Source organism: Alternaria ventricosa (assembly GCF_023758065.1).
Source record: "Alternaria ventricosa strain BMP 2768 chromosome Unknown scaffold_8, whole genome shotgun sequence".
Classification (NCBI taxonomy): domain Eukaryota; kingdom Fungi; phylum Ascomycota; class Dothideomycetes; order Pleosporales; family Pleosporaceae; genus Alternaria; species Alternaria ventricosa.
In genome coordinates this window covers 760012-787346 of record NW_026055688.1, presented here as the reverse complement: position 1 = coordinate 787346, position 27335 = coordinate 760012, and the positions used below count along the sequence as shown (strand labels likewise).

General features: G+C 53.5%; 8 protein-coding genes and 1 non-coding gene across 9 annotated transcripts; 4 read left to right on the top strand and 5 right to left on the bottom strand.

Annotated features, from left to right (window-relative positions):
* On the top strand, positions 1-1986 carry J4E93_005495 (uncharacterized protein; the record flags this gene model as incomplete). The annotated part of the gene is made up of 2 exons (XM_049343415.1): positions 1-1130; positions 1617-1986. 2 exons carry the CDS (start codon positions 1-3, stop codon positions 1984-1986), a joined length of 1500 nt encoding a protein of 499 aa, XP_049199508.1.
* Positions 1987-2344: 358 nt separating this feature from the next.
* Positions 2345-3326, bottom strand: J4E93_005494 (uncharacterized protein; the record flags this gene model as incomplete). The annotated part of the gene is made up of 3 exons (XM_049343414.1): positions 2345-2920; positions 2987-3082; positions 3159-3326. The coding sequence occupies 3 exons, from the start codon at positions 3324-3326 to the stop codon at positions 2345-2347; spliced, it is 840 nt and encodes a 279-aa protein (XP_049199507.1).
* Positions 3327-3902: 576 nt separating this feature from the next.
* Positions 3903-5080, bottom strand: J4E93_005493 (uncharacterized protein; the record flags this gene model as incomplete). The annotated part of the gene is made up of 3 exons (XM_049343413.1): positions 3903-4156; positions 4225-4636; positions 4697-5080. The coding sequence occupies 3 exons, from the start codon at positions 5078-5080 to the stop codon at positions 3903-3905; spliced, it is 1050 nt and encodes a 349-aa protein (XP_049199506.1).
* Positions 5081-16031: 10951 nt separating this feature from the next.
* On the top strand, positions 16032-16643 carry J4E93_005492 (uncharacterized protein; the record flags this gene model as incomplete). The annotated part of the gene is made up of 1 exon (XM_049343412.1): positions 16032-16643. One exon carries the CDS (start codon positions 16032-16034, stop codon positions 16641-16643), a length of 612 nt encoding a protein of 203 aa, XP_049199505.1.
* A 1598-nt stretch (positions 16644-18241) lies between these two features.
* J4E93_005491 (uncharacterized protein) lies at positions 18242-20344 on the top strand (the record flags this gene model as incomplete). Its single annotated transcript, XM_049343411.1, has 3 exons — positions 18242-18354; positions 18406-19023; positions 19129-20344. 3 exons carry the CDS (start codon positions 18242-18244, stop codon positions 20342-20344), a joined length of 1947 nt encoding a protein of 648 aa, XP_049199504.1.
* Positions 20345-21286: 942 nt separating this feature from the next.
* Positions 21287-23023, bottom strand: J4E93_005490 (uncharacterized protein; the record flags this gene model as incomplete). The annotated part of the gene is made up of 2 exons (XM_049343410.1): positions 21287-22549; positions 22607-23023. 2 exons carry the CDS (start codon positions 23021-23023, stop codon positions 21287-21289), a joined length of 1680 nt encoding a protein of 559 aa, XP_049199503.1.
* Positions 23024-23672: 649 nt separating this feature from the next.
* Positions 23673-24161, bottom strand: J4E93_005489 (uncharacterized protein; the record flags this gene model as incomplete). Its single annotated transcript, XM_049343409.1, has 1 exon — positions 23673-24161. The coding sequence occupies one exon, from the start codon at positions 24159-24161 to the stop codon at positions 23673-23675; it is 489 nt and encodes a 162-aa protein (XP_049199502.1).
* Positions 24162-25408: 1247 nt separating this feature from the next.
* Positions 25409-26814, top strand: J4E93_005488 (uncharacterized protein; the record flags this gene model as incomplete). Its single annotated transcript, XM_049343408.1, has 3 exons — positions 25409-25564; positions 25614-26424; positions 26477-26814. 3 exons carry the CDS (start codon positions 25409-25411, stop codon positions 26812-26814), a joined length of 1305 nt encoding a protein of 434 aa, XP_049199501.1.
* Positions 26815-27019: 205 nt separating this feature from the next.
* On the bottom strand, positions 27020-27090 carry J4E93_005487. Its single transcript has one exon. It is a non-coding gene; the product is annotated as a tRNA-Ser (tRNA).
* Between the last annotated feature and the right edge of the window lie 245 nt (positions 27091-27335).

Sequence of the window (27335 nt, the reverse complement as noted above, 5' to 3'; positions counted from 1 at the left end):
ATGTCGAACACCTCTTCATCATATGGTTCCTCGCGTGGGATAGACTATAGGCCGTCTACCCCCGACCGGACCAGACCTACGCTTTCTCGATCAAACTCCCTCGCGCCGAAATCAGAATACCTACGGCATGCGCTGCAAGCACGGAGGGCACAGGGTACGCCTACTCCTTCACCTCAGGATATCAAAGTGCCCCCACCACCAGCGCAGAAGGTTCCAGAGATATGTACACCCAAGACTTCGCCTGATATCTTCGATCAATTCGCCCTTACGGAAGAACAAACGACCCCCGTTTCGCCCATCCGACGACGACGGCCTAGCAATGCTGGTCCACCGCAGTCAAGGACGAGTCGAGAACTCACAGACGAGATCGACAAGCTGAAACAGACGCTCATGACTGCCAACATGCGAGTGGAATTGCTGCACAAGGACAACCGGGTGCTGCAGCAAAATTTGACGGCCGCCAAAGAACAAGTCGAACGACTTGAACCACTAGAGGACCAGAACTACGAGCTGAATGCGGAGAACAGGCAACTCCGGCTCAAAATGGAAAAGATGGACGAAGAGATATCGAAGCTGCGAGAAATCAATGAGGAGCATCGGAAGACCAACATCGAGCTCACCACTATAGCAAGTGAGAGCGCGGCACACTGGACAGATCACGAGCTCGCCATCGAAGAAGCTGCCGAGCACATCATCAAGATGGAGGAAGAGAAGGAGTTGCTTTCGGAAGAACTCAAGCAAATCAAACAGCGAGTCATGGCTATAGAAAGCCATTCCCCCGCTAGCACGCTCGTCAACAGCCCTGGCAAGTTCCCACTTCGTGTCTTCAGTGTGGACGAGTCTCGGCCGTCTACATCGCACTTCGACTCGGATTACTACAGCCAGCCTGAATCGCCGCAAGCCAAGCACAGCAGCGCGTCGATTATGTCGTTTACGCCGTCAGAACGGTCGAAGAAGTTCCTTGATCTCAAGGAAGAGCGACGACGGTCTGCTCGTGATTTGAGTGAGCGCATGTCTGCAGTATCCCTGAAGGCACTACGCGATGCGTCTCTTTCTCCGACGCCAGAAGAAGTTCCCGCAGTTCCTACGACCCACCAGCAACAGGTCCCTTCCATCGTAGCAGATGATAGGTCTGCCACTCCCTCAAGGCGCCGTGAGCACGTTCGCCAAATCGACCAGCCTCGTCCGCTGTCCTTGATGGATGCAGCAGAAATTTCCCCACCACGATCGCATACAGTTGCCCCTCAGGCTCCTGACCGCCAACCAGACGGTCTACGAGGTTTATACCGCCCGCGTAGACCGTCAAGCCGAGCAAACGACCAACGCCCATCCTCAAGCTACGTTCCTAGTACTACCAACACCCCCGGCAGTTCCCTAGGCCGCCACCACTCCACTCGAGAGGCCTCCCCTCATGTGCCCGTACGCAGCAGCAGCAGACACCGAACCACAGAGCATTCAACAGAGCACCCCCAACGCACCTCACCACGTCACCGCTCCTCCGTCGACGTGCGCACCCCCCAAACAAACCGACATTCCATGGCTCCAGGGTGGGAATCCACCACCCCACCCCCTGCCTACTCCCCTGTCTCTAATGCCTCTACACTCGATCTAACCAGCGAGGTAGATCCACGGAAAGCCAAGGACCAATGGTGGCGCAGTCTCGATCGTTTGACTCACTCTCAAGTCATGGCTCAGGAGATTCAAGCCCAGGGGATCCAGACATCGCAGCGTTTTGACGCCGGGTCAAATCCTCCTGCTGTTGCGCCTCCTAACAGCGCGCTCGCGCCGAAGCGCACGAGGAGTAGTAGTACAACGGGTCAGCATCGAAGCCGTAGACCTACGCCTACGCCTTCGAGTGCGCTGAACAGTCATCCTGTGTCTGCGGAGAAGGACTTTTTGTTTAATGCAAAGGAGAGTACGGAGGATTTTATGAGTAAGATGAGGGGTGGGAAGGGGTCGAGGGATTCGGTCTTCTCTCTGCGTTAGTTCCTTTGGTTTTTAATGATTGTACGGCCTAATCCGTTTTTGTGGGTTTTGACAACGGCGTTCAAGAAGGAAGACAGTATACTCCGCGAGGAGGTCATTCAATAGCGTGGGAGGGACATATTTGAGATTGCGGCTTTGCTTCGCGTCTACATCCGTCTTTTATCCGTCTGTCTAGAGGGCAGAAGAGGAGGAAACTGTATCACTAGTCGAGCATATCGGCATTATAACACATAATAACATCACCCATCCTCAGATCTCTTTCCATAACACATAAGTGAAGTAAATCATGATCCCTCATATCTAAAACACAGCGAATCCCAAATCGACTGATACCCCCGTGGTATGTTGCCGCCCCAGTCTACCCCCTCCCCCTGAACTGCTCAGCAACCACATCCCCCAACGTCCTCCTCTGCCTGGCCTCCCCGGTCCCCTCCGCCAGTATTCCCGTCGCCAATCCCGCCCCACCGCCCTCCCTCTCCCTCTCGTCCTCCAACCTCGCTCTCAGCCCCTCAAACCCCCCTTTCTTCTCCTCGCCCACAACCCACCCAGGCACCCTCCACCTCGCTGCACCCGGCAGCACATCGCGCCTATACGCCGTGCCCACGCCCCACCCCACCGCCGCCGCTAGTAACGACCCTGGAAACTGTGATAGCGCGAGTTGTAAGGGGGGAAGATAAGATAGCGATTTCGAAGTCAGCGTTATAGAACGCGTGTAGAAGGATTGTTGAGAAGGCGAGTCGGCGGCCCAGGGAGAGATTTTGTAGCGGTAGGTGGACGGGATTGCGGCGTAGTAGTTTGCGAGGAGGGCGAAGAGGAGGGGGGTTGGGCCGGCGGGGAGGTAGTTCATACGACCGAAGGTGAGGGGGCGGAGGATGAAGGTGAGGATGAGGGGCGGAAGGAGGGTTGTGTAGGGGAGGGTGGAGAAGAGGAAGGACTGTGGTTTTGTTAGCTTGGATGCGCTGGGTATGGGGGGTTGGATGGATGGAAGAGGGATACATACAGCGAACTTCCTACTCCCCCAAATCCTTTCCACAACGCGAAGTTGGTAGAATGTCAAGACTGCGAAGAGAACTTCTGTCGAATTTGTGAAACTCAGCTGTCATCTCACGTTAGCATCCTCTTCATCCATCCGTCTTCTCTTCTCTTCCTCTCTAGAGCGAGAATAGACATACCGTCCAAACCCCACACCTCCAAAACTGCCCATACTGCCACAAATGCGGCACAACCTGAATATGCAGATAGAATCTCGAATCTGTAATCGCGGCCAGCAGCGCGCCAATGACGGTGCCGAAGACGAGGAATTGCGTTACGGGCGCGTTGGTGAAGCCCGAGGAGATCATTGTCGCGTTGGGTTGAGAGGGTAAAGGGGCGGCGATGCGATTGAGGGTGGTTATAGCATGGTTGAAGTAGAAGGCTGTGTGTGTGTGCGTTGGAGGAGAGGGTTGGTGGGTTGAGGGTTGGGGACAGGTGGGAGCGATGACGATCGGCGCATGTGCGCGATGCGGAGCCAAGGGCGGAGGTGCCACAGTTGCCATTGGCACGCGAGGTGGAGGGAAATAACCCGACTATGGGTATTTCACATTTCGCGCCTACTCTTGCTTTGCTGACATGGACACTTTCCAGTACGCGATACCCATGAAGATGCACAATGACTGGGTATTCTGTCTGTCAATATAATGAGTCTGGGCCAGAAAGCGCTGCTGGACAGACTCCAGAACAGGCGCAATACTTGCAATCACAGCTCACGCGACCAACAAGCGAGTCGAATAACAGGATAGTTTCGTTCCAAATATCACACGCCATAGCAGGGTACTCAACTATATACACAAGCCCCAAAAAACAGAACCACGAGTTCCTCGCCAGGAACGCCTCGTTGCCGCAAAGTAAAAGCTCCAAGCCCTCCCACTCACACACGCTTATTTCTCACCCCTGTTGTCGCTACGTGCAGCGTTCTTCTTCTTCTCCACAGCCGCATGCTCATGCTTCGCCAGTTTCTCCTCGCTGGAACCCTCTTCCTTAAAAACCTTTTCGCGGTCAACAGGACCAGGGATATGTTCGGGTAGCTCGCTACGGCTGATGAGAGTGAGGACGATACTGGCTCCGACGATGGCGGTGAGGACGAAGCGGTATACGGCGTACCAGTTGGGTGTCCAGCCAAGGCGGCTTACGCCTGTGTGTTGTGTTAGTATAGGTTATTGGGACGGGTGAAGGGAGAGGGGGGAAAGGGGAAGGACATACGAGTATCAACATAGTACAATCCAACGAAACCCAAGAATTGCGAGATGAGCGCGCCTTCAATGGGCATGAGCAGTGTTGACCATGCTACCATTGGCGCCACAACACCAATCGCATAGCGCTTGTAGCCCTGAGTGCCTCCGTAGCCTGCCCATTCGAGACCCCAGTGGATAGCGCCGAGGAAACTCAGGATAGACGCTCCGTATCCGATTTGCAAAGGCTCGATGAGGGAAAGGAGGTATGTAGCGTCTTTTTGAGAGAAGATCATGCCGTAGCCAGCGGTTGAGTGGTTTAGTTCCCAGGAGAGGTACACGGTGGAGATGGAGGTTGCGAGGTAGGGAAGCGTGCCGGCGAGACCCATGTAGTATGCTTCACGAGGGACTTCGGCGAGGGAGAATGTTTCTTTGATTGTGCCCTGGTGGTCGTCAGTAGCTATACCTAGACTACCACGTGAAAGAGAAATTGGTATACATACCACATCATGCTTCAACCCCGCCGCCATATCAACCTCATTCTGCGGCTGCTCGGTGCCCACCTCCGAAAACATAGGATGCGTCGAACTAGTACTCGTCACAGTCTCGGGCGTAGGCTTAATCCTCTCGTGCGCATATCTGCTCTCTGCCTGCTTCTGCCCTTCCGTCAACGTCTTATCAGCCATACTGCGGCGCAAGACCGCAGACACAGGCTTCAATCGCGCAGCAGCCGCTTTTGCTAATTGCGGTCTCCGCGCGGCCAGAGAACCAAATTGTGTTGCCCGTTGCAGAGAAGGTGTTGTGCGGGTGAAGCTCGCAGCCGGGCGTGCCGACTGGGGCGCTGCTACGGACCTCAGCGCGAGGCGCGACGCTCCGTTGCGAAGCATATTAGATTAGCGGGTAGGTGTGTAAGATGCGGTAGGGAAAAGCAAGAGAGATGCACAACGCGGTTTTCGTAATGTACACAAAGCACGAGCTGGGTATCTTGGGGAGAAGACAAGAGAAGATAGGGTTAGATAGTATTTGCGATTCCAGCTACAAGCTTCCCCCGCAAGTTGACGCGCGACGCCAGTCTGACGTCATGCATGCTTTTCATCATCGCCGGCCATGCTTCGGCATCGCAATCGTGATCCTTGCTTGTAGTGGGCCGCAACGGTGCCGCGACCCGTAAATAACGCGAAGGAGCTGTCACCATGAGACAAAATGTGCCGTTACGCGGTGGGGCTTTCACCCGCCATGTTATCAGTTCGATTATAATTCGGCCCAGCCTCGCTCCAGACCGGCCATACTGACAAGTCGACCTGGAGATGACGCACCATCATGCTGCTTAATTTCGTTAAGAAAAAAAGGTCTGATTGATAGAAAGAGTATACATTATAGGAGTCCAATCGAAACCGCAAACTCATACCAAAACCACGCTATGCCATGTACTCATAAACCTCATTATACCTTCCCTTCTGCTCCCTCATTTCCCATCTCAATCAGCCCTTCGCGTTCCACCGGTCATTATAAGCATTAACACCAACAGCAACCTGTCGGTAGAACCAGTTCCTACTCTCCTCATCACTAACCGGGATGAAAGGCCCGTTCGTGCCTCCCTTGAGCGTGATACCCAGTCCTGTCCTCTCCTTGCTGATGGTCTGAACGTCCTTGAGCGGTACATCCCATTCAGTCTGCAGCTTCTTTGTGCGCACCATCATAAGGCCGTTGTATGTGAGCATGACAAGCATCTCCTTGTTTTGCAACTCAAGATGCGCAATGTAGTCTTCGTTGAAGTACTTGCCGTTATCAAGTGTCTTCAGCCAGAACTGACCGAGCGCTTCGCGTTGAGAGTAGGGGCGCACAATACCGTCTGTACCGATGAAACGCGTGAGGCGCACGCGGTCCAGACCTTCTTGGTCGAAGACGGTGGTCGTGTTGCGCACACCTTCTGCCATGTTGGAGGCAAGATCAAAGGCTCCGATGGCAGCCTTGGTAGGTACACCCAACAGTCCTTTGCCAACTCCCTTGACGAAGCCAAGAGCGCCTTCCTTCTCAGCTCCTTGGATGGGGTGGCGGGCGAGACCACCAAGACCACTGGCGAGACTGCTGGCGAAGGCATTACCGCCAGAAGTGATGCCGTAGAGCGCGTGCTTAGGCCTGTTGCGAGACCGCGACATGCGACGCTGGTCCTGGAATTCTTTGTCCAAGGTGGCCGCAGAGAGACCCTTTGACATACTGCCAGTGAACTTGGCCATACTGTCTGAGAATCCGAACACGGACTTCTTGACGAAACTTGATGCACCCTTCGCGATACCAATACCAAGATCTTCAGGTCGATCTGATTTAACGAGACCCTGATACGGCTCGTAGAAGATGTCTGCAACACCAGAACTGATGTTGTTGAACAGACCAACTGGGTTACCAAGGAAGTCGGCGGACCCGATGATGACGTGCACTTGTCGCAGCGACTCTTGCACGTAATGGTTCTTGATGTTGTTGATCAACGCAGTCGTCGAGATGCGTGCGTTCTCCAGCATCAAAGAGTTGTATCGTACTGGCGCATCGTTGACGTTGCCGATTGACATGGTGAGAACATTGACGGCGAACATGAACGGGTTCGAAGTGCTCATGGTGTCTTCGGCGTTGATACGCTCTGTTCGGACGAACGACAGATCGATCTGCATAGGCTGCAGATGGAGGAGCTCGAAGTAGACGTCCTGGCCAGATTGCTCCTGCTTCGGCTCGGGTATGCTGAGATTGTCATCCCATAGCTTGCCCTGCTTCTCTTCGGACCAAGAAGCGCCAGGGATATTCGCGAAGTCGATCATGGCGAAGATGAAGTCCTCGTCAATCTCGATCGTCATCTGCTGGAGTAGGAAGGTGAAGTATTTAATGTAAAGCACACCATACGAATCGTCCTTGACCTTGGTGATGGTCGTTTGGAAGATGGGATGCGCTTCCATCTCCTTGCCCGTCTTCGGAACAACACTGGGGTAGAAGATGATAGGGAAGATGCCGCCGTAGAGTTGGTTGTCGACTTGAATCCATTTGACCTGCATGTTGACCATCTGGTAGAGGGGCGAGTCGGAGTATTTCATCTCGATGTCGCGTAGTGTAACGTACAGCAGCTCCTTCAGGTGGCGATTGACAAGCGAGATGCCGATACCAGCAAGGCGTATCTGCGCTTTGAAAGTGACGTCTGTATCCATGTCCTTCACCTCGAAGCCGGTCGCTGTCGAAGATGAGCCAGCAGACTTCTGCTTGTACATACTCTTAGATGGCTTGTAGTTCGATACTTCGAGAGTCTGAGTAGGACCCTTTGCGACGACGTTCAGATCGATGACCTTCATGCCGCCACGTTCTTGGCCAGGCGGTATCTTGAATGGAATGAGCGGACCGATCTCGGCGAGCTTGACATGTCGCTCTCGGCCATTGGCGCTGATAACAATCTCCTTGTTCTTCGCAGCTGGGAAATCCCACGCATATGGCATGATGCTCCTAGGAGGCAGGCGGTACCTGATCGGGCGGAAACCAGAACCGCGGTCATCCTCGTCCTCATCCAGGTTGGGGTTAGCTTGCCAGTACAGGAACTCTTGGTCGCTCATATTCTTGAACGAGAACGGCCAATGCTTGTTCTCAACGCTGACATGGCAGAAAATCGTTGCTGCCTCCATCAAAATGTCGACACGAACAAGCTTCTGGCGCTGTCCAGCCTTCGAAAGTTTGACATGGACATTGCCGACGTTAGAGATGTTGAATGGAGAAGACCACTGGTTGTTAACACCGGGGTAGCAGAGGGACAATTGTGGTGCTCCGCCTTGTCGCAGCCAACGGAGAGGGAACAGCTCGCCGTCCTTCACCGTCATCCAATCAGACTGGCCAGGCTCTCGGATGAGTAGTTCCTCCTTCATCTTGTTGTTGACGATGAAGCGCGGTGCGATGGAAACGGTCTTGGTCAAGTTGTACTTGCCTTCGCCCTCTGAGACAGAGACACCCAAGTGCATGTCAGAGCGTGCCGTTTTGGAGGGCAAGGCTACCGTGTATGTGCTACCGATCGCATCGAAACTCTGAGGCTTGCTCCAGTTTGACTCGCCAACCCTGATGAGGGCACGGTTCTTCTTGTTCTCTGTCGGGTAAGAGAACATGAAGGGCAAGGCCTTGCCAGCATCGTTCTGGTTGTCTGTTACAACACCTTGTCCAGCAGCAGCCCTGGCTTGACCCATGAGCTGCTGGGCTCGAACATCAAGCTGAAGACCGGTACGGTTGAGGACGATGTAAGGACTGTAAATTGCGACCTTGAAAGCGCCACCACCGTCGGGGAAGTTGCTAAGAGTTGTTAGTACTTGTAACCAAATTTCAAAGTGATGTACTTACAAGAAATGCATGTTGAGGTGCAGAGTAGTGTCGTTGTTGTCCTTGACCTCCAGCACCTTCTCTCTCCTAAAGCTTTCGCGATCGGTCGAGTTAATGATGCCAAATTTGCTGGGCTTGAAAGGTCCATCCTGCATCTCAACACTGATGAGGAGAAGATGCGACAGTTCCACTACATGAACTGGGCTGATACCACCCTTTCTAAGGAAGTTCGTCCAGTCCTTCTTCGTGTTGCTGTCATAAATCCTATACTTGAAGTCGTATGGAAGAAGGTTGTGCACCTCGACGGGTGCCTGAAGACGTAGTCGCATGTACGGGTAGACGCCAGTCAGAGGATCCTTCTTATCATAGGCTGCATGGAGCTGGAAGTAGAACGGCGGCGATTGGTCGTCTTGCTCACCACGGCAAGTGATCGTCCTGGTGGGTCGCTTGAGTAAGTCCTTCCAGAACAAGCGCTCGTTAGACCAAGCATAGCCAAAGCCTTGATCGGGACGAATGACGATAGAGTGCATGAAGCAGGCGCCGACTGGTGCTGGTCTGGCATCTCCAGGAGCGATCTTGTCGATCTTCAGGAGATGGCCGTCTTCTGGGCTGTACATACCAAGCTCGATCGGAATCTGGGTGTTGTTCTCTACCAACATTGGGGAACGGATGGTGATGTTCTTGATGTTGTCGGCGCCAAGCTTCACCTCGATCAATAGACGATGCTGGATGCGGTCTTGCTTCGGTTTGAGGTTGTACAGGAACTCGCCTTCTCGGTGTACAGGTACCCGTGTGAGAGTATCGAAGCCACTGCCCTGCAGCTTGATACCAAGCATGCCAGTTGCACCATCTGTAGAGAGCGACTCTCTTGTCGACATGGGGTCTTCGAATCGCCAAGGCTGCTCTTCTCCGTCCTCAAGCTTAGCTGCAAAGCCTTCTTGCTCCTTGCCTTCGGCCCAAACATCGAGGCTGAACCCCGTGTAGTTGCGTACACGGTATGGAGCGTCGCTACCTCGAGGTTTAGACAAGATGTCATCTTCGCTGGTGAGGAAGTCGAACGATTTGGATCCCAATGCAATCGTCGCGGCTGTCACCGTGAGCTCCATTGCTTTGCGGGAGTAGATATCGACGGCTAGTTTGTCGGGATTCTGATCCTTGGACATGTGGAAGCCAACGGCCCAAGGCTCAATGAGCGGCTCCCACGCAGACTTGGAGAAGTTGTACACGTTGACCAGGGTGTCAAGCGAGGTGTCGGCAACCATCGCTCCTGACCAGTCTCTTACGTCGACACCAAACTTCTTCACGCGCCAGTCGAGCATGGGCATCTCATGTACATCGCCGATAAGGACAACGCGTATGCCTTCGACGCTGATGTGCAGTTCTTCCCGCTTGAGTACAGCGGACGAAGGGGGTGCCTGCTGCTTCCCGACCTGTTGACTAGATCGTCTGGTGGTCGCGAGAGACTTGGTCCGAGGCTTGTTGGAGACTGCTTTGCCTGCATGCGAAGTCCCCTTCTTTGATGGTGTGCCGGTCTTGAGTTGCTTGGCTTCTGCCGAGGGCATACTCTTCTCAGCCGGGGCTGCCATTGCTGATGCCCTGTTGACAATCTGCATAGCGAGCAGAATATCACGGAGCGACAGGCGAAGTACGAGAGGTTCGATGTCGACGGTAATGCTCATCATCGAAGACTTTGAGCCTTGGTTCCTGATGTCGAGCGCTGTTTGGATGCTGAAGTCGTCAAGGATGCGCATTCGGTTGGTCTCGAAGCGATCCATGCGGCATAGGAACATACCAACCTTGTCGACCTGTAGCGTCATTGCTTGTTGCTTGGATATAAGCACTTGCTTTGTACCAAGGACGATGGCCTCTGAACTGGCCATGGCTGGGTTGGCAATGAGCACAACCTGGGCATCCACCAAATTGACACGGAACGACATGTTCATACCACCATCGGTAGGCTCTTTCGCAGGCTCTGGAAGTTCTAATGATCGAGAGCCATCTGGTGACATGATGTCGTCATCGCTATCAGTCTCCTCTTGCTCGGCTGCCTCCTCGATAGCCAAAGGCTCATCGGTAGCGAGACCTGCGTTTGCAAAGGCTTGCAGAGCAAAGAGATAATCAAGAGCCAGAATGATTCTTGGACTATCAATGGTAAGAAGCGCAATCATGCTCTTCTCTTTTCCGCCCGAAATGGAAACACTTGCCATGAATTGCTGCTTGACGTCGTTGTTGATGAGCGACATGATCTTGCGGAACTTGTTCGTTCCTTGCGTACGGCTGTCTCGGATCGTGAAAGATTGCACAACTAGTTCAGCCTCCATTGCTCCATCGCTGATCATGCGGACCTTAACGTTTGTGTCGTTGAGGGAGAACTTCGAGAGACTGGCGGCCTCAACATCGCCTACAGGCTGGCCATCCTCCGACTTAACAAGCTCCAATCCGATGGTGCCGACCTTGAAGACAAAGTCCAGCTTCGTCCACTTGTCGCCGTCAGATTGCAGCTCAGGTCCTTGCGATGAAACCACGTTCTTAGAAGACTCATCTTCTGTGTTGTCCTTGTCCGTGAGTCGTCGCGCAGGCTCTGTCGTCTCGCGAGGTAGTTCGGCCTGCACATCTTGGTCTATAGCATCAGACTCCGTGGCAAACGCTGCAGGTATTGAGCGAGACAGTTCTAGTGCGAACTTCATTTGTTCCGGTGTAAGCATCAGGTTGATGTCCGACATCGAACCGTCGATCTCAAGATCCGGTCGCTTCTGTCCAGCCTTGTGCTCGACCATCGTAATGTTGAAATCGAGATCAACTTTGTCAATCAGCTGCAGCTCCTCGGAGCGGTCCTCATCGTAGTGCAGCTTCGATGTGAGCTTGATATTCCTAATACCAGCCGAGAGCTTGTTCGCGGTCTCGGCACCCTTGGAGTCGTCAAGAGGAACAAAGCTGTTCTTGGCGTAGATCTCTCCCAAATTTGCAGTGAGGGTATCGCGATCTGGCTTGTCGGAAATCACCATACGGGGAAACACAACGATAGGAGTGCTGATGGTAATATCAAAGTGGAACTTGGTCGCTCGTTGCTGGATCTGTGTCGCTTGGTTCGCAGCGGCCTGACGAGCTGCATTGAAGATGGCTTGCATCTTACCGAACTTGACAGCGAACTCCATAATCTTACGGAAAGGCTCCGTGAGGAAGTTGATCTTGATAGAACCCGTCTTGAGCGTGACCGCCATATCGTATCCAGGGTAGCTTTCCGCCTCCGAATCGAAGGTTTCGTAGCTGAAGTCAGCCAGATTCTTGCCCTCAATAGTCACAAGTTGACGGAGAGACGACTCTTCGGAGACACCTTGGTTGATGTCGTCGATGAGTGACAGATTTCCAAGGCGTCCGCCGATGCGCATCGTCTTGCCGCTCAGGAAGATGCCAACATCTCCGGAGTTCAAACTCAGCGTAGCTAGCCGTATTCCGTCGTTGTTCAAAACAACAGCAATGCGCTTCATCTCTGCTCGGATACGGATCTTGTCGGGCTCAGCTTGAGTTTGGACAGCAACGGCTTGTTCTGTCTCCTTATCCGTTATTTGGGCTTGCTGGTTCTGCGGCTGGCCTGGGTTGGTGAATGTATCGAGAACGAAGTCCAGTAACGTGAGCAATGTCCGCCTGGTTACTATCAGGTTGATCGTTGAGACGGCCACGTCCAAGTTGGTCGCAATGCCCTCGTACTTGGTTTGGAACTCTGGAGACTCCTTGTTCACCTTGACGAACTTGAGCGTGAAGAGATCCTTCTGTTCGTCTGCAGAAACATCTTCGGACGAGATGATGTTCTTGAACTCGGGAATGGTAGACTCTTCGACGTGGTCCTCCACAGCCAAACTTCTAAGACGAACATCCGCAGCCATCTCGAAAGCCTCTTGATAGAAATCAAGATCGAAGCTTTCTGCTATGAGCTCAACCAGCAGTTGATCGGATTTTCTGCCCTCAGGATCTGCCCTGTATAGGGAGCCCTTGAGCTTATCGACAGTGAATTTGAATTCGAAGTTGCGCTGATGTAGATGTGCCTCTTTCTTCTCATCTCGCTTCTCTGGGGCATCTGCAAACTTCTCTTCTTTGTCACTGTGACCCTCTTCTTCCATGACGAGCTCATGCTCTTGTGCAGCAAATGCGAATGACTTTGAGCGCGTCCGCCCGAGAGGATCTGAATCAGCCTTGGCATCGCTTGTGGGCTTGAGGTTGGAGGGACCCTTCGCACCCTCAATGACTGGCTTTTTGGGTCCGTCGTTATCAAATTTGGGTATGGCAACATCGATCAGCTTCATTAGGTTCTTGTACTTGGAGTCCGATACTGATGCGTGGAGCACAGGCAGGTTTCCAGACACACGGAACTTGGTCAGATCTGACGCCTTAGGGACGATGCATATCTCAATCTTGAAGTCCATGTTGATTCGGTCAACGATGTGGTAGTTCTTCAAGCTGGAGTCTTGTTCGAGCTGGGCGCGAGTCTCTTCAATGGATGGTCCGATGAGCACTTGCGTCGAATGGAGCGCCAGGTTGAACTTGTCGTACATGAGCTTTTCCAGCTTTCGGAAGTCCTCGTCGGTGTACTGCTGCTTTTGCTTCGACTGTATGTCGCGAAGGGTATCCTTGTCGACAAGCTCGCTCGTTACACTCACATGACCGGCATCGACAATGAGACAATTACTTGACTTCTTTGTGACAGAGTCTGGCACAATGATAAGCGGGGCTTGTAGGTCAAGTTGCGCGTTGATGGTCTTGTGTTCGGTGAGGGCGAACTCCAGTCCTGCGCGTGTCTGTTGGCGGATGCCCTCGACCGTCGCTCCAGCAGTCTCCATGAGCGCGCCAATGGACTCCATGTGTCGCTCTGGAGGCTTGAAGAACTTGGCCACTTCAACGACGAACCTGGGGTTGTAGACGAACTCCATCCCCTTTAACTTCATGGTCAAATTTGTATCGGCCGCTCCGTCGAGTGGGTTGTTCTCAAACGTAAGGAAGAAGAACGGGTCTTCTTTCTCATCGCCTTCCTCGTCGTCATCATCGTCCTTGGGTGATTCGTCATCATTGAGCTCCTCGATGCGCTTATCGTCCGGCACAGGCGGTGCATCCTTGACTGTGATGATTTGAGGGAAAAGACTGCCTTCTGTGGTGCCGTCGTATAGGCGCATGCCCTCAAGAGCGACCTTGACGAACATGGAATCTGTACGTTGCAGGAATTGGGTGCTGAACGAGTCAAAAAGTAGCCGGAGTATCTCGTTCGATTTGCCATGGGGATCTCGCTTGAGTGTGAAGCTACCTGTGCGCAGGCTCATATTGACCTCCAACTTGACGTATTCGCGAGGCATGTCCACCGACTCGGTGATGGCCTTCTTCTCGTCCCAGTCGATCGCGTCGTAAAGCTCTTTTCTTTGCTGTTCGCTCATCTGAGTGTTCTCGTCCTCGTGGGATTCTTCCTGTTTACTTCCCCACACCCAAGAAGTCCATGTTTGCTTGGGCGGTGGCTTCTTGACACCGATATTTTCCTTGCGCAACTGGTTGCGGGCCAGCGAGCGCCAGAAACGAAGGTCTTCGTACTTAAGCTTTCGCTCGAGCTTATCGAGATCTTCAGCTTCCGTAGCATCGAGCTTCTCCTCGCGCTTCTTCTTCTTGAAGAGCTCAATGTATCGTATGCGGTCGTCACGGCGCTCTTTGAAGTAATCCCAGCTCCATTGCCGGTTCCTTTCGTGAATCTTGTCGAGCACAGCCTGACCGGCAAATCGAAGCCAGCCAGCAGGATCCTCCTTAGGTGATGACTTGGGCTGCAGCCTCTTGTACTCTTGATGGCGGATGAAGTAGTGAAACAGGTCGACTAGCATGAGCGCGTCGCGATATTGATCCTCGTCGATGATGAAACCAAGCTCGTCGAAGAGGAGTCGAGCCTTCATCTTTGCGACGTCCATCTTGCCGGTTTTGTCCATCTCTATACCAGCGCGACCGCTGATGGGCTTGAGAATGAACTGATGGTCACCTAAGTCTGGGTTATCGCCTCGTGCAATCATGCCCTTTGCACGCTCAATGAAATCGGCTCGGTCGATTTGCTGCTCATCGCTGCTCTGGCTGCCCTTTCCAGTTCCAATGAGCTTCGCATCTGTATCCCAGTACACTGCTAACGAGCCAAGTGTAGCTAGCTTGTGTGTCGAGGCGGATGTGCCCTGGATGAAGGTCGGCTTCCAGTTCTCGTCGGTGCTTATGGCACTGAAGTCTGCGAGGGTGACACCAAGGGCAAATGGGTGTCCAGGGTCGGCGATCGAGTCTTCGTATCGGATATGGATGTTCTTGACTGTGATTTGGACGTTGTCGACGATTGCAGTGATCAAGCTCGCCGTGAAGCTCTGGTTCTTCTGCTGCTCTTCCGCGCTCATGCCTTCTGTGTTACGCTCCTTCAGCAGCTCTGCGCTGTCGAGCTTCTCCATCTTGACGGCGTGCGCACGCTTGTCCTCCTCTTCAGCGTCGTAGTCTGCATCCTCCTTAGGCGCTGCCAACAGGAAAACATCTTCAATATTGACCTTCAGCGGCTTCCCTCGTAGGTTTGACCAAGGTATGGATAGTGTGAGTGAGCCGAGGTGTCCTTCGACGACGTTCAGCGGTAGGCGTAGCTGGTCTAGGGCTTCGCGACGGAGCTCGAGGTCCCGCAGCTTGACATCGCCAGACCAGATTCCGACGTTCAACTGCTTTGGATCGAAGTTCTGGACATACATGCCCAAGAACCGATTTAGCAGAGTTGACACGAGTCCCTCAAGCATAGTGGCGGTGGGGGGCCGTTACCCAGGCCGGGCTTCGAAGGGGGTAGGTAGGTAGGTGGGGTGTAGGGTATGTCGGAGGCGGAGGGGTATCGTTATGTCGTAGGGCTGCGTGGAGTCATAGGGAACGGCCGTCAATGCGTTGATGCCACGTTCAGGGCGGTTGTAGGTGGTAAACACAAGGTGGGGCGGATACGGCACAGGTTGGGTGTTGTGCTGCGTCGAGTATTACCGAAACGGCGATGGCTAACAGGCCGTAGGGAGTGTCGAGAATAGAATACACACAGGCGACACGTCGTGGAGGCACAACCGAGGAATTAAACGACGCACAAGACGCGTAAAGGTGGAGTTAGAGGGATCTCCAAGGCAGCTGCAAGTGCGATGCATGACGTAGCGTATAGGCTTCCCGCTCACGTGTGCGGGCCGTCTCATGTCTGATTCGCTGGAAGTGCCAATTTCCCTTGCGGATTTCTTGAATTTCTGCCCAAGTCTCAAGCCCCGCGGATTGCACCCAGAGCCTAGACGTCTGAACATTCGAGCTACAGAATACTAGCCTCGACCAATTGCATTATCGCTCGTCGCAGCATATCGATTAAACGTTCGCCGGGATTTCGACGCGCGACAGCCCACACCATTGACTGCTGCCGTTCATATCGCGAGTCTTCCGAATAGCGCGTCTCTCGCATACCTACCACGCCAATTCCTGTACACACGCGCATACCTCACAATGACCTGGTGGCCTTTCTCAAGCTCAGGCGCAGATGCCTCCGCGAAACAACAGCCACAAACGATATCCAGCACAGCATCACCCGTGCAAAAACCCAGCGATGCGCCTACATCGACAATAGAGACACCTCCACACCAACAACCCGACTCCGCACCCCACGACCCCGACTTCTACGCCGCCCACCCACACCTCGCACCGCCGTCCTTCTCCACAAACACGCCTTCATCCTCTCCCTCAAAACCTCAAACCCCCTCCAATAATGCCGAGACTCCCGAAGAATACGACCCAACCCTCCCGCGCTCAATGTCCTGCCGCGCCGCCTTCGACAGCGCTTTCTATTGTTCCTCACTGGGCGGACACTTCAACGATCTATACCGCTACGGCCAACTACGCAGTTGCTCCGACCACTGGAACGACTTCTGGTTTTGCATGCGCACCAAGAACAGTTATAGCGGACAGGACGTTAAGGAGAGGATGATTCAGGATCGGTATAGAGAGAAGGAGGAGAAGCTCAAGAGTGGGCCGAATAGCGAGAATATTTGGAGGAAGAGAGGGCCTGGAGAGGAGGTTAAGAACGCGTTTAGTAGGGCGGCGGGGGATTTGGAGCAGTAGGGGTATGGAAGACGGAAGACGACTGTACGATATATAAGGCTGTATGACTTGGGATTGTACAAAAGCATGGTTTGTAAGAGTAGACCCTGGCGGTGACATTGAGCGAGTACCCATAGAGCGCCGACACTCAGGCATCTCGCATTCGCCAGGCATGTAGTTTGACTACGTGACCAGCCGATGCGAAATCAGTGAAAACATCCTGGGCTCTAGATCCCGTAGCAGATGATTCAGGACAACGCGATGTATTCTGCAACGGAATTGTTCTCCCCGCCTCGCAAGGCACAGCGAGCGAAATGTTGAAAGTGCCATTCTTACTACTAACCCGCCCTACGGGTTCATCCAACCAAGCAATGTGAAGCCCTCCAACGCACCAGCAATGTTCCCCAGCGTCCGCAAAGTATGGCACGTCAAGTTTAGGTCACGACTAAAAATCGTCATTACTGTGCAGTCTACGCGTCAATAGTCACGACATTGTCTAGGTCAGAATGTCGTAGACAGCATGGATGAAACAGCAGCACTACGATAGAGTAGCCAGGAAGATGCTTGATTTCGCTGAATCACTAATCAACCACCCTCTGAAGCCATCCACAGTGTCTTGTTCTTGGAGCAAATTCCACAATGGAATGCGCGATGCATACGATACCATCATGTCTTGCTTATCTAGAGCAATAAGCTGCTCTATACATCGAAATTGCACCTCGTTCAAGGGAATCTCTGACCACCCTGGATCCTACATTGTCATCAGGTCATCTAAGTTGCACACTTTCATCTTAACGTAGGCTGTAGGCCCATTCAGGGATTCCGTGTGTGGGAGATTGCGCGTCTCAGGTACCCCGACGACACGTGAATGCCGCGAGTACGTCATATCTCTTTGTTCAAGCTGCGAACGAATTTTGTGCGTGGCAAGGTACAAGCCAGAACAGCAAGCCTGTTGGTACGTGGTGTGTGCGATCAAACCAGAGGTTGACGACGTTGGCAGGGACAAACGCCGACGGTGACTTCACTCGATCGCGGCGGTTGAAAAAATCCTGGACATCTGGAAGCTACTTGAAACTACCCGTCGTTGCCATGGGCGGAATGACATATGGGCCCGCTCATGGCGGGGCAGCTCGCTTATGTCACCCGTTTGAGGCTTTGGTGGGGTGAGGCCTCCGTCATAGCAAGGCGGCGGCCAGCGCCCTTTGCGGCGGCGACAGAAGATGCACGAAGATTCACAGTCCGCGAGCAGAAGGCGTTGGGCGCAATACTGCGGCCGTGCAATCAGCCGCTTGTGGAGCCAGGATGACAAGAATTAGGCATTTGCCCCCGGAAAGCGTGCAAGGCAGCTGTTTCTAGTGGGTCGCAGAGCTTGCGCGAGCTTGCGGGAAGGTTCTGGTTGGTTGCTTGGCGCGTCGAAGGCGCTGGAATTCTGTAGAAACACCACGCTGCCAGGCGATACAAAAACTTCGTCTGCCCGCGCTTTGGGACTGTTTCTCTTTCCACTACACAACACAAACCACACTACACCGCGAAAGCCTCACCTTTATAAGTCACCGACTTGTGAGCATACCACTACTTTTTCTTCCCTTTTGATACCCCACTACACACATATCGACATCATGGCACCCGCGATTGGTATCGATCTTGGTACTACCTACTCTTGCGTAGGTATCTTCCGAGATGACCGCATTGAGATTATCGCCAACGACCAGGGTAACCGGACAACACCTTCGTAAGTCACCACTTCTTGCCTCCAGCTACGACCATTGCTAACATGTCCAAGGTTCGTTGCCTTCACCGACACCGAGCGTCTCATTGGTGATTCCGCGAAGAACCAAGTCGCCATGAACCCCGTCAACACCGTCTTCGACGCCAAGCGCCTCATCGGCCGCAAGTTCGCCGACGCTGAGGTCCAGGCCGACATGAAGCACTTCCCCTTCAAGGTCATCGACAAGGGCGGCAAGCCAGTCATCCAGGTCGAGTTCAAGGGCGAGGAGAAGACTTTCACACCCGAGGAGATCTCATCCATGGTCCTGACCAAGATGAGGGAAACTGCCGAGTCCTACCTCGGTGGCACCGTCAACAACGCTGTCGTCACTGTTCCCGCATACTTCAACGACTCGCAACGTCAGGCCACCAAGGATGCTGGTCTCATTGCCGGCCTCAACGTCCTCCGTATCATCAACGAGCCCACCGCCGCTGCCATCGCCTACGGTCTTGACAAGAAGACCGAGGGTGAGCGCAACGTCCTCATCTTCGACTTGGGTGGTGGTACCTTCGATGTCTCCCTCTTGACCATTGAGGAGGGTATCTTCGAGGTCAAGTCCACTGCCGGAGACACCCACTTGGGTGGTGAGGACTTTGACAACCGTCTGGTCAACCACTTCACCAACGAGTTCAAGTAAGTACAAAATACCCCGGCGCCTACATGGCCTTCTTCCACAACACAGTGATCATGGAGGCCGCCTTGTATTCCTCAAAAACATTTACTAACTTGATTACTTAGGCGCAAACACAAGAAAGATCTGACTTCCAACGCTCGTGCTCTCCGCCGTCTCCGAACTGCCTGCGAGCGGGCCAAGCGCACCCTGTCCTCTTCCGCTCAGACCTCCATCGAAATCGACTCCCTGTACGAGGGTATCGACTTCTACACCAGCATCACCCGTGCTCGTTTCGAAGAGCTGTGCCAGGACCTCTTCCGCTCCACCATGGAGCCCGTCGAGCGTGTCCTCCGCGATGCTAAGATCGACAAGTCCTCCGTCCACGAGATTGTCTTGGTCGGTGGATCTACCCGTATCCCCAAGGTCCAGAAGATGGTCTCCGACTTCTTCAACGGCAAGGAGCCCAACAAGTCCATCAACCCCGACGAGGCTGTCGCCTACGGTGCCGCCGTCCAGGCCGCTATCCTGTCTGGTGACACATCCTCCAAGTCCACCTCCGAGATCCTGCTTCTCGACGTCGCGCCGCTCTCCATCGGTATCGAGACTGCTGGTGGTGTCATGACTGCTCTCATCAAGCGCAACACCACCATCCCCACCAAGAAGTCCGAGGTCTTCTCCACCTTCTCCGACAACCAGCCCGGTGTGCTTATCCAGGTCTACGAGGGTGAGCGTGCTCGCACCAAGGACAACAACTTGCTCGGAAAGTTCGAGCTCACCGGTATCCCACCTGCTCCTCGTGGTGTCCCCCAGATCGAGGTCACCTTCGATGTCGACGCCAACGGTATCATCAACGTCTCTGCTCTTGAGAAGGGTACCGGAAAGACCAACAAGATTGTCATCACCAACGACAAGGGCCGTCTTTCCAAGGAGGAGATCGAGCGCATGTTGGCTGAGGCCGAGAAGTACAAGGCTGAGGACGAGGCTGAGGCTGCCCGTATCTCTGCTAAGAACGCTCTCGAGTCCTACGCCTACTCGCTCCGCAACACCCTCAGCGACTCCAAGGTCGACGAGAAGCTCGATGCCGGTGACAAGCAGAAGCTCACCGCTGAGATCGACAAGACCGTCCAGTGGTTGGACGACAACCAGACCGCCACCAAGGACGAGTACGAGTCCCAGCAGAAGGAGCTTGAGGGTGTCGCCAACCCCATCATGATGAAGTTCTACGGAGCCGGTGGTGAGGGTGGCATGCCCGGCGGTATGCCCGGTGGTGGTATGCCCGGCGGCGGTGCCCCTGGTGGCGCTGGCGGCGATGACGGCCCCACTGTCGAGGAGGTCGACTAAGCGGATCGCTCTTCTTGATGCAGTCTGTTCGTCTTCTTTCCTTGTGCATCTTCAAGCATAGACTTCTTCTTTCTTAGGTGGTAGTTCACGGCGTTTCATGGCCAACATTGAGCCCATTTCACGGTTTTTACTGAATGCATCGGATGAATAACGATCAATGATTCGGAGGAAAAGTTGGGTGGTATAGCATGTACTCTAATAGTGGGATTTCCATATCCTGTGTAGAGAGAATTGAGAGAATACTTCAAAACTCCATCTTCTTGCTTTGTGATGTTTGGTGTTTGAGATGATGACATGAGCCGCACACGACACCTGATTCTGGAGGCAATGGTGGTGTGCCTTCTCGATGGCTCACCTTGTTTCAAGAAGAGACCGAATGCCTACTTACAGAAGATTGAAATCATATATGACCCAGAAGTCTACAATCGCGTCAAGAGGCTGCTAACTTTCGGTTTTGTACCAATGTAGACTGCAGGGTGTTGTTTCCTTCGACGTGGTGAGCTCATACGGACGTCAATTAGTGCATACCTTCAGGGTACACTTCCATAAACCCGTACTTCGTGACACGAACTCCAGCTCATCATGAGAAATCGTGACACATGGGTAGAGCAAAGCTAAGAAGCCAAGTCATAACATATACCTAGTACAAGTACTACAGATAACTCCACCCAAGTCTATATACTAGCAGACATAAATAAATAAAGGAGATCAAATAAGACATATAAGTATACATGCACCGCCGTGGTGCACCGCGAGCCCAAACGCCAGTCGTGGGTATATAGTGCGAGACCGTAACGCGAAACCTGATACACCGTGGAGCCCTTTGCAGGGAGAAGAACTGAACACGTACTGCCCATGCTGCAGAGAAGCTGGACGCCTACACTAACGTAGTATCCTTTGATTTACTCACTTCAACCGCAGTGTAGGCTGTAAGGGACACGTTCAGTTCCCCCCTCCACCTCCGCGTCCCCTACCACGTCCCCGTCCATTACCGCTTGCAGTCCGTGTCATCGCAACACCACCGCCATGGCCGCCGACAGCCAACGAGTCCCTCTCTCCATAACGACCCAGTGGTGTATTGTTACCAGCATCCGACCACCCTGCCATACTACTCTGTGCGCTCATCGGTACACCACCCAAGCTAGCGCCAACCTCAAGATGGGGCGCTGTACTCCTAAGCGCACTCGTCATCTCATGGACAGGTTCCGAGAAGTTCGGTGGCTGGACCTGGTAGTCGCGCGCTTTGACGGGGTTGCATGCAGCTTGCAGGAGTTTCTCGTTGATGTCGTCATCTGGTGGTGCGTCTCTAAGCATCAGCTTCAGATCTTGCTCGATGTCGTGTGCGCCGAGGGGAGGTGGTGGCGGTGCCGAGGCATTGATCTTCTGGAAGATCTTAGCATCTAGAACAAAGGGCGGGTTATAGATGAACGGGGGTATTTGACCGCTCACTATAGCCGCCGTGGGGTTCAGAGCTGAGCGTGTGGCGCCGCGGGTCGCGTGTGGGTTCGATGAGTGTTGGCGCATCATGTCGGTCGCGCCTGGTACGTCGTCGGAATCTTGGTCTTGGTCCATGGCGTCGCCATTCTCGGATGCGTGCTCGCCGTTTGCGCCATTGGTGTTGCCGTTTGTCGTGGCTTCCTGCGGTGCGGCCTCTGTGTTCTTCATCTTGGCGAAGAAGTGCGACGCGGCCATGGTGGCTTGGTTCATGGCCATGTTTAGCTCCTTCTCGCTGAAGAGGCGTTCGAGCGAGTATGCAGACGATTCGAATTGGGCGTTTACGGTGCGCGCTTTGGCTTCGCGGAAGGGTGAGCCGATGCCCATTTCAGTAGGGCGACCAGAAGGACCGGGAGAGTCGTTGTCCTGGTCTTCGTACAGCTTGCGCTTTCTCTTGTGTTCGGTAGCAGCAGCCAGCTCCTCAGCGTCGCCAAATTTATGTCCTGTCCTCCTGGTCTTTCGCGGCGCTTGCGGTCCGCCAGGGCTTGCGGGATGCCCTATACTAAACTGGTTGGGATGGAGCAGCATCGCATTGCTGTCAGACAGATCCAGTTGTTCCTTCTCTCGCTTCAGTCTGTTTGTCCGTTGTTGTATGCTTGCGACCAGTCGTTCGCGGATGGTGGCGGCCAGCAGCTTGTGCTCTTCTTCGGCGATTTGGACTTTGTAGTAGTGCGAATTTTCGATCTCGTTCTTGGTGTCCTCATGCTTGTTCTGCGTAATTGGCGGTTAGCGTCTCGTACCAACACAGCGGGAAGCCGTGGGACTCACCCAGAGCATGGTCAGGTTGTAGTCGCGCTCTTCCATCGCATCATTGACGGCGTCGACAAAGCGCGAATAGTGTTTCCCACATTGCGCAATGTAATCGGTACCCGCGCTCGGCGCCGTAGGTACGTTGTTCCCCATGATCTGAGAGACGAGCTCGGCAGCCTCTTCGTTGCTATCCTCGAGCGGCTGGTTCGCATACGGGTCGGCTTTCATAATCAGGTTGATATCGGCTTGAAGCGCAGCGAGCTGGGCTCTGTAATGACTGTCGCGGTTGTCTGAAAAGGTAGCCATCATCTCTGCCAGCTTCTCGGCAAGCATGTTGCGCCGTTTGTCGCGCTTCGAAGGCTGCGGTTGAGGGGATGTCGCAGAGTGACCCAGCGGAAAGTTGTCCGCTGGCGACGGACTGCCATTTCGAACCATGGCGGTAGGTGATGCCCTCGAGGGTCTTGGGGGCGTTGATCGTCTAGAGCAGGGTGGTCGCAGCGCTGCGCGTATGCTGGGGTCGATTTGCTGCGTTGGAAGGAAGTTGGAGTCAGCTCGCTGTATGACACTAGGACTATGACAAATCACAACGGCGCGTTTGACGAAGCATTGCAATAGAGGTGCAGCGGGTGGGATGTGGTTTGCAAGAGCGAAGGGTCGGCAATCGAGCATCACACACCTGCCAGGGTCTAGCGTTCGGGAATGGCGCTAGTACCAATCTAGGACAATCGAAACGAACCCTATCAAGAAAGAGGTCTGTCTTTGCGCCTCAGAAGCCCAGTCACGAGCCGGAAACAGATCCTGATATTTGAGAGATCTCGGCTACATTGCTGTAGACAGTTCAAATAACTTAACACGTGAGAGCGCAATGTGACGCGACCAAAATGAACCCACTTGAATTACACGTTTCGATGAACTAATCATAAAGGAGTGACTTCGTGTCTATACCCTGCGTATGCCCTCGTTGCATATTTTCCATTATCACACTCCGCTTCACAATCCTTCACATTCTGCCTTGTCCATCGCGCCCTTCACAGCCATTACATCCCGCCCACCTACACCACCATTTCCAGCTACCATCCTCAGTCTAAGCTCTGAAGCGCCTTGCAAAGTCGTCGCACAGCTCAAGTGTCAGAGTTGCGTCGCCGTGATAGTGTTCAGTGCCCTCGGGCCTGTGATTGCCGACCCAGACAATCTCCGTAAAAGGCAGACCGTCGGTGTTGTGGATGCGAAGCTTCTCGTCTTTGAAGGCTAAAGCGTCCGGGTCGTTGCTCGGCGTGTTGCTGATGCTGTACCACAGATCTTCTCCATTCAAAGAGTACTGCAGGTTCAAGATTGGCTTCTCCGAAAAGGCGTCCTGTTTAATGACCTGAATGCTGACGCCAACGCCGTCGAGAGCAGGTTTCTGTGCTTTTGACCAATTGTCGCCCGGCTGAATCTTCTTCAGCGGTGTCTTTTCCGTCTGAACGGTTGAGACCCAAACAGGGTAGTGGCACTTGTTGTTGATGATGATGTCGGCTGCGAGAGCGCTGTTGACCATCAGGGCGAGAGAGCCGATCACAGTTGGGAAATGCATCTCGGCGGTGTTGGAGGTCTCGAAATAAGGTTGGAAGTTGATAGAAGATTTGATGATAGTGTCGTAGTTGTGATGAAGCTTGAATGAATTGTTTGAGCTTGATTCTATACATACCGTCCCTTTGAGCCTTTCTTATACATAGTAAGGACACCTTCAGAAGCCAATTGTACTTCCTTCCGGATCTGTGTACGGTATCGCAGCCAAAACTAGAAGGCGCTGCTTTCTGTGCGATGCTGCGACCCAAACTAAAATGGCTGTGTCTGATTGCGGATGTGACAGCAGGCCATCTCCTGTGGATATCTGAATGATCTCATAGATCATGTGAGAAGTAACGTGCCCATCATAGCAGAGTGACTTTTAGAGACTGCGAGGTACGGTATAGCCCCGCTTGTCCGGCGTGGCACAGCAGCCAATACGGCCAAGCAATCGTAGTACTACGATGTCGATTAAGGTACAATCGTGCAGATACCCGCACATACAGGCGGTGAAGAGATCTCGATGGCGAATAGGAGAAAGGATGGATAGTAGGAAGATGACAAGACAGTCTCGAAGCAATCGTCTCCGGTATGAACGCGTGACCGACGGGAGCTAACCGGTGAGCAGAAGAGGATTGCGCGTCAATAAATGTTGTGGTAACGAGATATCACAAAGCGTGAGACGGGTGTTCCTACGACAATCCTGCCAACTGTCATCATGCGGGTGACTGTACTCGATCAACATTTCCCTGTACAAACACACGGTGCTAGCTCTTTGAGAGTGTAGGCGGGTCTTGCAGTACAGCTGAGTTGTAGCGAGCCAGTCCATACGGTACACCATACTGCGTGGCCGTCGTGGTCACGCGTGGCTATGGTGAAGAGCACCTGGGCAGGTTCGTGACATGTTCGCGTTTGTGCCATGACCGCTGGGGTGAAATATGTTTGCGTTGGACAAGGTAAATTTTTTTCAAAATGTGATCGATCTGGTCGGCTCCGTCGACGCTGAGAGTGCAGAAGGTCGACGGTAACGTGACATAACATAGGTTGAAGGAGGAAAGCCCTGGAGTTCATGAGAGCGACTAAGCCGGGCAGTGCCGTGTACTGCCGAACCTCGGCACAGACGTCAGAGCGCGTATCCTCCACATCCCGCCGCCCGCATCTTAGCTACGGAACTGTTGCCGCCATGTGACAACCACGCTTCTGCTCGTTAGAGTCCTTTTCTCCGCATTCTGACCATTGTACTTCGAAATTTGTAAATACCGTCTTTCAGCCATGTCGTCCTCTGCCCTTCGCACATCCATGAGAATGGCTTCGCGGCCTCAACAACGGCTGGCCAGCATCCAAAGACAATTCAGCAGCTCCGCGCCGCAAAGGAAAGAAATCCGCGATGCATACATCATAAGCGCCAGCCGAACGCCAACTGCAGTGGTTAGTAGACCATCATCTCAAGCCATGTCAGCTGCTAAACGCGTCATAGTTCAATGGCAACTTCACAACCGTATCCGCGACCCAACTCGGCGCCACAGCCATCAAGTCCGCCCTCGAAAAGTCAAAAGTTCCGATATCCTCGATAGATGCCGTATACATGGGCAACGTCCTCTCCGGAGGCGTCGGACAAGCACCAGCGCGTCAAGCAGCTATCTTCGCCGGCCTACCCACCAACATCGAAGCCACGACCATCAACAAGGTATGCGCATCGGGTCTCAAGGCAGTTAACATCGCCGCCTCGACAATTGAGCTCGGACAAGCGGAAGCGCAAGTAGCGGGTGGCATGGAGAACATGACAAGAGTGCCATACTATCTGAACCGGGCAAGCCAACAACCAGCTTTCGGCCACCAGAAGCTGCAAGACGGTCTGATCGCCGACGGACTATGGGATGTCTACAACCAGATCCACATGGGTAACTGTGCGGAGAACACAGCCAAGAAGTACGAAGTCTCGAGGCAGGACCAGGACGACTACGCGATCGAGACATACAAGCGCGCACAGCAGGCATACAAGGATGGACTCTTCAAGGACGAGATTGTGCCAGTGACTGTCAAGTCGAAGAAGGGCGAGACCATCATCTCCGAGGACGAGCAGTACAACAAGCTGAAGCTGGACAAGGTCTCCACGCTGAAGCCAGCGTTCGAGAAGGGACCAGACGGCTCAGTCACAGCAGCGAACAGCTCACCTCTCAGTGACGGCGCATCTGCACTGATACTAGGAAGCAAAGAGATTGCTCAGAAATACGGCAAGGACAGCCGCGTACTAGCAAAGGTCGTCACCTATGCCGATGCCGCTGTTGGTAAGTACCTACATCCTCCTACCACCACCAACCCTTACTAACCCCCCCTCAGACCCCATCGACTTCCCCGTCGCCCCCGCCTCCTGCGTCGAAAAGCTGCTCAAGCAATCCGGCCTCTCAAAGAACGACATCTCTATCTGGGAGTTCAACGAGGCCTTCGCCGCCGTTATCAAGGCCAACGCCAAGATCCTCGGTCTCGGCACCGACAACGTAAACCCAAGGGGTGGTGCTATTGCGCTGGGACACGCACTGGGTAGCTCTGGAAGCAGGATATTGGTTACTCTGCTACATCAGCTGCAAGTTGGACAATACGGTGCTGCTGTTATCTGCAACGGAGGCGGCGCGTCGTCGGGTATTATTGTTCAAAGAGTCAGCGCGGATCAGCTATAGAGAGGTACAAAAAGGATGGTATGTAGATCAAATCACAAAAATAATAGTCTTGAATGCTACCAACGACATTGACTCTTCTATACCCACAATGTCGTGATCCAAGTCTGCTATATATCTTCTAACCCAAAAGCCCTACCGCACATCCACTCACCTATGGCAACCCTCCCACCTCCATGTGGCACAGCCCAGCAAAAAAGAAACTCGACGTTGGCCAGACTCGAACTGACGCTCCCTAGGGAATTAGATTTCAAGTCTAACGCGATAACCACTCTGGACCAGAAAATTAGTAAGCAGTATGTGAAAGGGATAGAAGGGGAGCTTACCCGCCACAACGCCAGGATGATGTTTGGTGATTGATGATGTCATCGTGAATTTTATGGAATATATCGAGCATGTATCAGGAGACCAAGTACGAACAAAAGCGACGTATGATCAAGACGCAGTCAAGTGATGCATCGCAAGGGTGGAGTATGCGGTGCGTGGGCGGCTATGTAAGTGTGGTACGATGGGTAGGTGCGTTG